This window comes from Gopherus flavomarginatus, chromosome 3 (assembly GCF_025201925.1).
Source record: "Gopherus flavomarginatus isolate rGopFla2 chromosome 3, rGopFla2.mat.asm, whole genome shotgun sequence".
Taxonomy (NCBI): Eukaryota; Metazoa; Chordata; order Testudines; family Testudinidae; genus Gopherus; species Gopherus flavomarginatus.
The window spans coordinates 279,427,398-279,440,104 of record NC_066619.1 but is presented as its reverse complement, the minus strand read 5'-3'; the positions used below and the strand labels follow the sequence as shown (position 1 = coordinate 279,440,104).

The 12,707-nt window shown below is 52.2% G+C and overlaps 1 protein-coding gene across 2 annotated transcripts in view; it reads left to right on the top strand.

Annotated features, from left to right (window-relative positions):
- Positions 1–12,707, top strand: part of MAVS (mitochondrial antiviral signaling protein) — a 52,915-nt gene that overhangs the window by 35,692 nt on the left and 4,516 nt on the right. For both annotated transcript variants that reach the window (XM_050943350.1, XM_050943351.1), the window contains exons 2-6: positions 1,497–1,626; positions 3,836–4,010; positions 6,173–6,459; positions 7,333–8,251; positions 10,841–11,187. In XM_050943350.1, the coding sequence (XP_050799307.1) occupies positions 1,497–1,626; positions 3,836–4,010; positions 6,173–6,459; positions 7,333–8,251; positions 10,841–11,187 (1,858 nt within the window). The remainder of the gene's footprint in view (positions 1–1,496; positions 1,627–3,835; positions 4,011–6,172; positions 6,460–7,332; positions 8,252–10,840; positions 11,188–12,707) is intronic.

Below are 12,707 nucleotides of genomic sequence, written 5' to 3'. Positions count from 1 at the left end.
AATAGTCTCAGCTATACCTTAACCAGTCGTTTTACTGAAATTTAACTAACCAATCCTAACATAGTGTAACATAATTCTTTAACCAATTATATCCCACTACCCTAATTAACTTACATCTAGCAAAATTAATTATACAGCTAACAAAAATTAAAGAACCAGACAGATTAACAGTAGAAAAGTGGGGGCCATAAAGATAAAACAATACAGAAGTGAGGGTTTCACAGTCACAACCATTGATCCTATTGGGATCCAGGAAACCACAACCATTAAGAGGTGACTTCTTGCCAGACAGGATGCTATCAAACTGTTTTCTTTAACCATCTTAAGATCTCTTCCTTTATCTGGTCGTGATAGGCACTATCAGGACAGGATCATCTTCCTAACAGCCCAATACCACCTTATTTCAGTGTGACTGGTTTGGAATGTGAGGATGGGACCTTGGGCTTCCCAGTTTATGGCTGCCCCTGCTGCTTAGCCAAAGGACAAGGCCTCAGACTATCCTAGTGAGAGAAGGCCCATACACAGGCGGACTGTGATTTTGATTCTTTGTTTTACACCTCTATCCTATAACTAGCGAAAGGATAAAAATACACTTAAGTTGTATAGGCCTTTACAGGCAGGCCTGCATATCCTCCTCTCCCCACCCCCCCGCGCACACGAGTGATGGTAGCTATGTTGGCAGGAGAAGCTCTGCCATGGACATAGAACTGTCCACACCTGCACTTATGTCGTCATAAATGATGAGGGTAGCTAATTCACACCCTTGAGGGACATAATTTATGTCAACTTAAGCTGTAGTGCGTACATAGCCACGGTGTGATGAAAGAAAAGCAAGTAGCTTTGATCAAAGGAGTTGCTTAGTAACAGGAAATGGAGTTTCAGCTTTCTACAGTAATTCAGCCAAGAGCTCACCCCTGTCAGTTTCAGCGTGCTCAAAGCACTGTAGTTTCTGTGAAAAAGGGGTGCGAAGATGATGTCGGATGCTAAACGTTTGTCACATGCCCTTTTAAAAAACACAGCAAACCTCAAATGATATTCCCCCCGCCCACACACACACACACACAAAAACCTGCGATAGAAAAATCAAGCAATTCACGTGCAAGCTGAGGGATGTGCTGGCCATGTTTCCTGCAGCCCCCATTGGCCTAGAGCAGTGGGAGCTGTGATTGGTCGAACCTGCAGACACGGCAGGTAAACAAACCAGCCCGGCCCACCAGGAGCTTTGTCTGATGAGCCGTGTGCCAAACGTTGCCGATCCCTGTGTTTGATGCACAGTTTTAATAGAAAATTTTCATTTTTCATAGGATTTTTTCAATAAAAATTCTGAGCAGCTCCTATTATTATTATGAGGCTGTAAGCTCTTTTTGGTAGGGACCATTTGTTTTTCCTGTGTTTGTACAGTGCCTTGCACAGTGGGCCAACCTGCAATATAAAAGTTAACTAATAACAGCTGTGTGGTTGGGTTTTTTTTTCTAAATTGATCTTCTTGCTCCTAGGTGCGAAGCAAAGATGGGGTTTGCTGAGGACAAGGTTTATGAGTACATTAGGGAAAACATGTCCGACTTCCATCACACCCGGGTGCTCCAGCTGATTCGTCATCTACCGTGTCTCTCTGATGCAGACAGGGTAATGCTTTTATTCTTTAACTCTGTTTTCTTTGAACCTGCCTTGCTAGTTCAGGTGCACATGTGTGGGAAAGGGGCTGGAGTAACAGTAGATATCATCCCTCCACAACTCTAACCCCCTGTCTCGCGGAACCAACAGCTTCACCTAAAACTAAAAAATGCTCAGTGTGCTAAATCAGTGTTTCCCAAGCTTGGGATGCCGCTTGTGTAGAGAGAGCCCCTGGCGGGCCGGGTCGTTTGTTTACCTCCCTTGGCCCACACCGCTTCCAGCAGCTCCATTGGCCTGGAGCAGCGAACCGCGGCCAGTGGGAGCCGCGATTGGCCGGACCTGCGGACGCGGCAGGTAAACAAACTGGTCCGTCCTGCCAGGAGCTTTCCCTACACAAGTAGCAACCCAAGTTTGGGAAACACTGCTAGATCAAAGCTTAGAACACCAGTGTACAAATAGTTGGGAAGAACAAATAGAAAACAACAAGCTAGACTGCTCTAGATTCCTGGCCAGAACTATCAGCCCCGATAGGCTGGGGATCAAACCTGTAACTTCCAGAGCTAGCTCCATGAACTGCTACAGCTTGAGCTAAAGAATCAAGTTTCTCATGAACTAGGCTCACACTCTGTATGGTGCAGACAGAGAGACAGGACGCATATTGCATGGTGACCAGCGGGTTACACTGCCAGATCCCTCATCACAGGGTGACGTGCAGAACTAAGGCAGCCTCTTGCCAGATGCAGAATTGGTGGCTGCAAACTAGAGGTGGATACTGGGAGGCATAAAGCCCAGTCCAAACCCAGAAGGAGTAGCCATGCGGCCAGTGGGACACTGATGCCAGAATCATAACTAGGAGGAGGCACAATACAGGCTCAGATTTTTTTTAAAATATTGAAAAGTGAAGAGGGGTGGTGGTGGGGATGAGAGACAGAGATGGCATCATGTTACCCAGCATGAAACGCCTCCCTCCTGGGCAGGGCACCCGAGAAGTGTGTCTTGTTTTTAAGGAGTTTGTCTATCTCTCTCTGTGTGGATTGTGTTGCCAGTAAAGAAGAATTCTTGGCTTGAGCTCTGTGTGTGTGTGGTAAGAAAGAGGGAGAAAACCACTATGTGTGGGAGGGTTTTGTGGCAGCTGCGTCTATAACTGCTGCTGCTCAGTCAGTCTCCGCCTAATTAGAGCATGGAGCTGCTTTCTGCAGCCTGGGCTCTCTGCATCTCGGGGACACGCTCTTCGCCCTGCTGGTTAAGAATAGCCTATGGAATTAGGAAACCTAGGAATTGCCAGACTGGATCAGGTGCATCTGGTCCTGTCTTGCCTCTGACTTCGAGGAGCACCAGATGGTTCTGAGGAAGATGCAAGAACCCTGCAGGGGGCAGAGGTGGGATAGTCTGTGTCCGCAGAAAGGTCTCCTCCTGAGCCCTAATAGTGATCAGCTTAAACTGTGAAGTATGAGGGTTAATATATTTTTAGGCCTGTGGCCACTCTAGCTCATGGAGACTATGGTCTTGGCATGCACTGCTCTATTCTGACTAGCAGGTGGGCTGCTGAGCCTCAGTCACTGATTTCTCCCCCACCCCAAAATCCTTGAAAGGTAAAGAGAGCTGTACAGCAGGGTTTGAACAGTAGTGCCCCTTCCTACCCGCCCTTCCTTACTCTGTTCCCTCCTCCCTCCCTAACCGAACCTCTGCTCCTGCTGCTCTCCAGCCTTGGCTTGCTTCCGGCTTTCGCCTGCTCCACCATCTAGAGCTCCCCCTGGCTGTAGTCCTCCCAATAGGGAGGTGGGATGTAGGGTACAACATGGAGGGTGCTCAAGGTTGCGTGAGCTGTAACTGCTTCCAGCCCTCCTGCTCTGTTGTCCCCCCTTCCTGAGCACCCTACTCCTGTCCTGTGGCAACCCTGCTTGTCCTGCCTCTGCGCAGACCCAGTAACGTGTTACCATCCTGCCTTGCAATTCACCTTGCTGCTTGACCACGGGACCACCTCCTAGTGCACAACACAGAACTCAGCCAAACTGCACCGCAACTTCATGATGGGGCCTCGCCTCCCTGGAGCTTCATCTCGCACCGAGCAACCCTGCCAGCTGACTCCTGGCCAAATTCCTCTGCCTCGGCAGGACCCCAGGTGCTGAGCTGCCGAGAGCTTTGTCTGACTCCTGCTGGTACTGATGAAACCCCCCGTAGCCGGCCCCTTTCTCAGTGTTCTCTCCCTGCTGATTTTTAGGAAGAGATTGAAGCCTATGACGACAGGAAAGGGAACGAGTTCGCCGTGTGGAAGCTCTTCGACTACTTGAAATGCAGGAGTGGCTGGGTGAAGGAGCTCATTGAGGCGCTCAGGAAGAACAGGCACCATGATCTCGCAGACAGGGTTCAGTGCGAGTACGATGCTCACCAAGTCTGTAAGTTGCCTTGCAGTACCTGTCCCTTAGTACCTGCTGCGCTCTCTTAGCTGCCCGGCCCTGGGGCGTTCTCTAGCTTCAGCACGGTATCTCAACGCCTCGCAGTCTTGACTGTGAGGTTGGGCAGGGCTGTTATCCCCCAGGTCCAGGTTGTCAGAGGGGCCTAAAGCTGCCAGTAGACACCTTGTGGGATTTGCGAAAGCACCGAAACCGGTTTCAGCACCAAACTCCCATTGAAATCGAATAAACACCTCTGAGGATCTGGCCCTAAGTGACTTGCCCAGGTCACACTGGCAGTCTGTGGCCAAGCTGGGATTTGAACTCTGGTCTCCCAAGGCCCAGCCTAGTGCTGGGAATGGGCGATGCGAGGATCACTTGATGATCACCTGTTCTGTTCATTCCCTCTGAGGCACCTGGTATTGGCCACTGTCGGAAGATGCTGGCCTAGATGGACCTTTGGTCTGACCCAGTATGGCTGGTCTTATGTTCTAACCACTGGGCAACCCTTCCTCCACTGAAACAATGCTGTTTCTTTCCCATTTCCTGGAAGTCTCTTTGGTGCTATCACTGCTGTCATTAGGAGGGTGTGTGTTCTAAGTATACAACTCTAATCAATGGTAGAGACCACCGCAAGTAACAAAGCCTGACTCCTCTATCCCTCCTGCCTGCAGGGTTAATAAATTAACTTAACCCCAGCCTTACCCCTCTCCCGACCCACCTCCTTCTTGAAAGCTTGGTGGTGCATCTGCTCTGGAAGTCAGCAGGTCCCGGCTGTGCTAGCAGGTTCCAAAGCTGAGGGCTTCTCCTCAGAAACAGCACCTGCCCCTTCCCCTTGTTAAAACCTATGGGCTGCTGGCTCCAGCCCGTTGGTTGATCTCATCTCCAGTGGCACCGCCCAAGGAGAGGGGCAGGAAGCTGGCACCCCAAATCACTGAGGTTGAATCCCACATGTAGAATTGCAGGGCACAGGGATAAGGTAACTACTGTAGCTTTGTGCTGAGGTTTCTGAGTGGCCTGAAGGTGCAGCCCCATGTTATCCGCTTTGCAGTAATTCAGACTCGAGGTGACAGAGACCTGCATAACTGTAGCGAGGTTTGGCCCCCCTTCAAGCAGGTTGTGACTCTTCCTTCCAATTGCATGGGACAACTGGAGAGCTAATGAGACTCATCCCCAGCTTGCAGACTGGTGTCGCAAACATCCGTCAAACTCCCTCAGCGCAGGGAGCAGCAATAAACCTCACCAGGTCTTGGGACTGCCTCGGCCAATCTACAAGCCTTGTCCAAACCTCCGTCTCTGCTTGGCATAGGGTAAATGGCACTGTCACACACCAGTGGGTTGGGTAAGATGGGGAGAGAACCCTGTGCATCATCCACATAGAAAGTATGGCCTCTGGGCCCTTCACGTACTAGCGAGTCCACGTTGGATGAGCGGCGTGGTAGAATGAGACCTCATGAAGACAGAGGAGTTCAGCGCAGGATCCTGTCTGTCCTGGCATGCTTGGCTCTGGTGCTTAAGCTAACGCTCCCTTCCAGGGACAAATGGGAGAGGTCTGGTTGCAATAAGGTCACCTTCTGGAATCCACCTGTGCGTGCCACAGCCTGGCTTTGAGCTTCTGGGGACGCTGCAAGCCCCTCTGCTCACCTGGAGCGGCGCCTGGCTGATCAGCGAGGGGATGGAGGCTGACTTGAGAGAGGATTCTGCAGGAGGTCAATAGTTCTTGGTTTCTCTGGAGGTGATCTGTGCCCTGCCCTGCGTATAGATTGTATTTGAACTCATATCTTTTTGTAATGAGCCAGGGCTTGGTGTGCCAGACAGATCTAAATGTTCCGTAACCGAGGTGAGATGAGGTGGGGTCTCAGCCCGGTTGCTAGGGGATGTGTCCATTTCACAGGAAGTGCTGTCACAGTGACAACAACTGTTCATTGACTGTCTCAGCTGAGAGCTGGGGCATGAAATGAGCCATGGAGAGTGAAAACTCTCTCCCTCATAGAGGACACACCTCTGAATGATGGTACCTTTGTTGGCGGTGCCTGGTTTCCCTCTGATTAGGCAGAAAGCGTTCCCTTTAGGGCCACTCCAGTGCCAAAGTCAGCCCCTGCTGGTACTCCCCATCTCCCATATTACCGATCACTTCAAATATTCTGTGCTCACTCTTCCTGCAGGTCCTCGGAGCAAGGCACCACTTCCTGCTGTGAATAACTCTCTGCCCAGCTACACGTCAGTTTGCTCTCAGATGCCGCCACCGACTGCTAATCCTGATCCTTGGTGCACAGGCCCCACCTCTGCGAACAATCCCCACATGCCTGCATTGCCTAGGCAGCCAGCAAGTCTCCCAGGGTCTGGCGCACCCCTGCCTCCTCAGACTAATCCGTCTGGAGCAGAAAGCTGCCATGACCTGGGGGAATACAATACTCCTGTGCAAGAAATGGAGCCGATGGCAAAGCAAAAGGTTTGTTGGTCTCAGAGTGTCCTGTGGCACCAGATCTCTTGGGTTTGGTTGACAAGAACCTGACTCTTAAAACTGGGCTGAGTTCCTGCCCGTGTCCCAGCCCCCCTGCGCTGTTCTGACTGCTCAAAGGGGCTAGAAGGCAGCCAGATCTGGCTGCCCCGCAGGGTGCGGGAGCACTCAGGTGGCACATTGCCAGCATCCCTGGCTCCTGCCACCCATTCCATCCAAAGCAGATGTGCTTCAGCCTGGTGCACATGCTCCAGAGATTCAGGGTGTTACAGTCAGCTGCCTGATACCCACCTTTGCCATGGGCTTGATAGATTGGGGGCCAGAAGGCAGTCTGGACCCTTCTCTCTCTCTCTCCAACTGGTGCTGCCATTGCTCCAGCCATGGAGAAGTGGCTGCAGCATGTGCTGGGTACCCTGTCAGTCATGTTCTCTCTCCGGATGTAGCTGTTCCATTCTGCATGCCCCGGCACACGGCGATTCCCTCTGGTTAAAAGGCGACCTCGGTGCTAGGGAAGTGCTGGATTGTCACCCCCTAATCCCCACACGCCTCGAGGCAGGGGGGAAACCCAGAGTGACTCCCTCCAAGGCTGAGGAGGAAAGCTAGTCCCCATGTCCATTCAGGACGTGCTTCTCTCTGGAGTTCAGCAACCAGAGTAAAACACCCCCTCCCAGCCTGTCCACCCGGGCTTAGTTGTAGCGGCAGCGCTGTGGAGAGAGGATTTTGGACGCCAGGGCTCTGTCTCCTTCAGAACACAAGGGCTGGGGGTCTGTCTGTCCTGCGCCTTACACAAGGGAGCCCCTGTCCCAATTTGGGCCCAGAGAATAACTCTCTTATGGTTTAAACACATCTTGGTTTTCCTTTCAGGTTACAGAAGATGCCCTGACTCCATGGAGGGAAGCTCCGAGTTCCCAACCCACTGGGAACGCAGCACTAGCGGATCTCAGGGCATCACAGGAAGGCGGTAACCATGGAGATGGTCTGGCCCCAGCAGCAGTCCGTTTATCTCCTGGATCACCAGCAGGACACCTGCTGGCTTCTGGGGTGGTTCCCAGAGAAGAGGTGGAAGTGGCTCAGCCAAGCAGACCAGTACCCGACTCGAGAGGACAGAGTCAGGACTGGGCTGGCCGCCAGCAGCATCCAGTCTGTGTGAGCGGTGGGTATTTTGGGAACATGAACCACCTGAACGTTGGGAACAGCAGAAAGACATCCATGCCTGGAGAGCCTGTTCAGAGAGGGGAGCCGGCCGCCGCTCCTAGCCCAGAGGATTTCAAGAACCAGCCAGAAGAGGTTTACTTTTCTTCTTTGGAGCGCTCTCCTCTGGCTTCCAGTGTCAACAGAGCTGTCCACGGAGATGGGCAGCAGCCTGGAGATTCGCTCCGGGAACAGAAGATTCAGGCTTTGCAGGGTTATGAGAATGGGAATCTGACGAGCAGCATGGTGGATGTTCGTGACCCTGTCCTCCTGCATACCCAGTTTGATGCAGAGCAGAAACGTACCCAGGGGCAGAGAGACCATGGCGGAGAGAGGGATGTGTTTCCCCTACACCAAATCCCCACGGACCTCAGTGAGGATGTGACTGCTCATGATTTGGGAGCATTACATCTTGGCACAATATGCTCGGCCAGCTCCTCTGAAAAACTGGCTTCAAGGCCCTCCAGTGGACCTTCCCAGAGGATCCCTGAGCAGAACCCAGATAGCGGCATCAATTCCCACCATGGTGGACGTTCAGGAGGGTGCCTAGCAGATACCCTGGGAGTTGCCAGTGGACTGGCAAACAGCAGGGGTAAGAGCTTTCCCCCATAGTATTCACACAGGGGCATTTTAGTCTGGTCCTGCTGCAAAGGGGGCAGCATCTTCAACACTGGGGATGAGCTGGGGACATTGAAACCTGTGATCAAAATTGCACTAGCTTTCAGCTGCAGTGTCTGTATAGCCACTGGCTTCTCCTACCCCCAAGCAAAATTTGTTGGGGGCAAGGCAGGGAGGTACACTTAGAGGTGCATCCAACTCAATGCAAGGCTGTTCTTGGTATTGTGCCACTCCCCTCCTTGTGAAACTGGCTGGCCCACTCGCTGGCTAAGAGCAGCCAAAGCTGAATTCCGCACAGCTCATCAACACTGTGGTGGGTCAAGGCCAAGGCCAATTCACAGCCCTCCTCCCCCCAGCACCTGGGCCCCAGGCAAAAGTAACTTAATACAATTTCCCTGTAGGAAACAGATGTACACCCAGAACTGAGGGACAGTCTCTTGGCCTAGTTACACACCTGAGACTTGGGCCTGGTTTGTCAATAGGTTTGCCAACCTGCGCTGCCTTCAGTTAGGTTTGCCAGGAGAAAAACAGACCAAATGTGGTGACACCACCTGAGACCAAGCCAGATTTGGCTGTCTTGGGCTGAGTTTCAATATGGGTTTGAACTTGGAGTAGAGGGGGTTGTTGACCTCCCATGAGCCAAAACCAGAAAATGGCTCCCCGTGAACCCCTGCAAAGTGGAGATGCTGGTTGTAACAAGAGAGTGAATGTGACTGTTGCTATCTGTACCAACCCAGCTCACGTTTTTTTACAAAGACTTTCCCCAGTAGTAGGTCCAAGTTGTAGAGTTGTGTTGCGCACCAAAGCACTGTGACAGACAGAACCAAGAGAGCCCCACAGCAGTCTGGTCAATCCAGCTTCTCCCTGTGGCCCAGGCCGAAGGGCCAAGCACCTTGCTCAGAGCCTGAAGGTACTAGAGAGATGAGTTTGGGAGCCTGCGACCTTAGCTACTTCATCAACATAGAGGGTAGAAAAGAAAGCTATAAGCTGGAGCTCTTACCACCTTTCAGTGGGGGAGGACGGGCAGAGGGATGGGGTGTGAAGGGTGGGGCTTTGCATGGTATTGGCAGCAGATGGGTGTTACTGAGGATGCTGTGTAGCATTCCCAGTTATCTGTCTACCTGGAATTGACCAAACCTCTTAGCTCAGATTATAGTACAATGGAGGTTACTAAATGCCTGACCTGCATCCATTTCTTAGCATCTCTCATTAGACCAGTGGTTCTCAAACTTTGGGTCAGGACCCCAAAGTGGGTTGTGACCCCAATTTTAATGGGGTCACCAGGGCTGGCTTAGACTTGCTGGGGCCCAAGGGCTTGGACTTTGCCCCCCCAGGGTGGCGGTACTTGGGTGGGCTCAGGCTTCGGTTCCCACTGCTGAGGTCTTGTAGTAATTTTTGTTGTCAGAAGGGGGTCACGATGCAGTGAAGTTTGAGAACCCCTGCATTAGACCCATCACCCTGTGCCCCACAGTCACACTCCTGTTCTCTTTCATGGGCCTGCTCCAAAGCTCTGAAGTCACTGGGGGCATGTAGATGGGCAGACTCACCCCTGCAGCACCTCCTGCTGGTATCTTCCAGGAATTAGCTTGATTCAGCTCTGGAGCACCCTCTGCAGGCTGGTGATCCGCATGTCCTCTGGCCCCCATGTCCCTCCCTGGACCCAGTGGCCTCTTTCCTGGGGTGCTGTCCCCTGGCAGTAACCCCTTTCTCTCAGTCTTAGGGTCTCCCCTCCCTAGGGAACCCCCCACCTACTATCCCCACCTCCCCTCAGTATAAGGCTACTGCCAGTCATCGTCTAGCCCCACGCCCTGGGGCAGACTGCAGTATCAGCCTACTCATCACTGGCAAGGAGGGTTTGGACCTGCTGCCTTGGCCTACCCCTGGGCTGTCCTCTGCAATCCCCAGTACCTATTAGCCCAGTGCTAGGCTGCAGCCTGGGACTTTCCAGGCTGGAGCTCCCCAGCTCCTCAGCCTTTCCCCAGCCCTGCTTCACTCAGGTACCTTGTGTCCTGCAGCCAGGCCCTTCTCCCTCTATAGTTAGAGACTCCTGAGCCCCTGGCTCCCAGCCTCTTTATATAGTCAGCTGTAGCCTGATGGAGTGTGGCCCAGCTGCAGCTACTTCCCAATCAGCCCAGCTTAGTAGCCACAGCCCCCCGGGCTGTTTTTAATCCTTCAGGGCAGGAGCAGGGGTCCACCCTGCTACAGGGCATCTTTCCATTGACATCAGGGCCCTCTGGCTCAGACCCCTGTTGTACACGTGGTTTGTTAACAATGCACTTCATGTTTGGCAGGCCTAATGCGGAATGTCCTGCTCCCCTCCCTTTTTTCTGTTTGGAGCAGGTATAACATTTTCCCCCTGTACAAGAAAACCAAGAAACGTGGCTTCATAAAGAGGCACCAGATAAGAGAGACTCCTTCTACCCTGGAGACTACCCCCTCCCTTGAACTGGGACTTTCCCATTGTTAATAGTAAAATATTGTGTGTAGGGTTGGGGGGGAGTTTACAACTCTCATTCCTTTCACGCATCCTGATTAATACACATTGTGCCTTGTTCCCCTCCAGATCCTCAAAGCAAAGTCCAGATCCCAACTCCTGTACCTCACGTGCTATGCCCAACTTCGACTCCTGGGCCCAGCAACGTTCTTCCAACCAGTTCCCCCATCCATCCCAGTACGACTAGCATTAACAGAGTTCTCAAGCTCTCCAATGCCATGCCTGCTGTGGAATTCCCTGACCTTAGTGGCTTCTCCTCTACTGCTGTGATTCCACCTAGTTCGCCTGCATTGCCTTCTGACCCGTCAGGGCCAGCGTTCAACAGCGACCTGGGTGAGCTGAAATCTCCCATCCAAGAGCGCGAACTGCCAATGAGAGAGACAGACAGCAGCAGCAGCTCCATGCCAAAGGAGAACGTAGGTTGTCATGTGTGTTGGGGGTGTGTTCACCTTGATCCTGTTGTATACAACGCCCCCAAATGGTCTTGTGCTGCCCGAGCTACTGTTTCCCGCAGAACCGTAGCCTATCAGAGAGATCCTGCCAAACAAACTCCTTTTAGCCTGGACCCTTTCTGCAGGTTTTTTTCTCTCCATTCTCCTTGCCCTGTCCCAGAGTTTTGTTTAAGCCGAGTGAGGTTCTAATGGTAGAATCAGGCAGCACAGTCCGTAATCGTGGCTATGAAGGACCTGAGCCCAAGCCCACTGAAGTCGGTGGAAAGACTCTCATGCCCCAAAGATTGGCAAAGCCTATTTTGTAGGTCACCTAATCTATCCCTTGGCATAGGGGAGTAAACAACATTGCATACTGTAGTGGCTTGTACCGTCTTCTGTGTCCAAAATGATGGGGCCTCCCCCACTTCCCTTGGTGGGTAGATCTCACAGTTAGGAAGCTTCTCCTTCGACAGCCTGGAATTTCATCTTCTTAGCTTCATCCCAACCCTCCTGGTTAGACTCCTGCGCATTGCACTGAATACTTCCCCTCCCACCTTGGTGGTTACAATTTGCAAATGCTTGTTGGCTCAGGTGTCGAACCTCCCTCCTGGCTGTCCCAAGGGCCTTGTCTACGCTTGGAAGTGGCCCTGATAGCAGCCGTTGGTGTGGCTGCCATGGGGCAAGACCTTATTTGCAGACAAGGGAAGTGGAGATTTGCCCCAGCCAAGCTGCTCTTCTCCCCTTTGTTTGTAAATCAGTCCCTCCAGCCTCATGTTTGTTTTAGCGGCTAGTGTCTCTGTCCCATCCGGTCCCCCCCCAGTTTATCTACCTTTCTTCCATCTTTTCCTCACCCTCCTCATCCCAAAGGGTCCTCCAGAGCCCGGATAACCTCCTTTCCCCATACCTCCAGCCGAGGGGAGCTAGCTATGACCTGTGTTCCCTGTAAGCTGTGCACTTGGGCGACCGCGCAGGAGAGATTCAAATGCTGCCCAGCTGATTAGCAGAGCATGCACAACGGCAGTTTGTGTTCAGGTGCCCCCTCCCCTATGTCGCTCCCTCTTGCAGTTGCTCCCAGGACCCTCCAGCTGGCTGTATAGAGTGGGGGTGGGATGGGGGGGAGGAGGATGCTGATGTCTGGGTGTCCCCCTCCCCTAGCCCCTGTATCCCATCTCCGCAGAGCAGGCCAGAGGGGACAGCCTGGCTCAGGAGACCTCAGAGTGTTCAGTGAGTGTCTTAAAGAGACAGTGCATGGCTTTCCCCAGCAGCCAGCGCACGCACGCACACAGTCTCTTTCACACTCAGTTCCCAACACATACTTTTATTATTATTGGTACTTCCTGCAATGCACATATATTCTCTGTAATTTTATCCTTTCAAGGTGTGTTATTTTAGTGTTTTGACTGGTCTATGCATTTTGTAATTTTTATTTCTCTTACACTTAAATGTAATTCTTCGAGTAGTGAGTTCTATAATGCCTAACCTGTCCTGGCTGGAGTAATTATCCC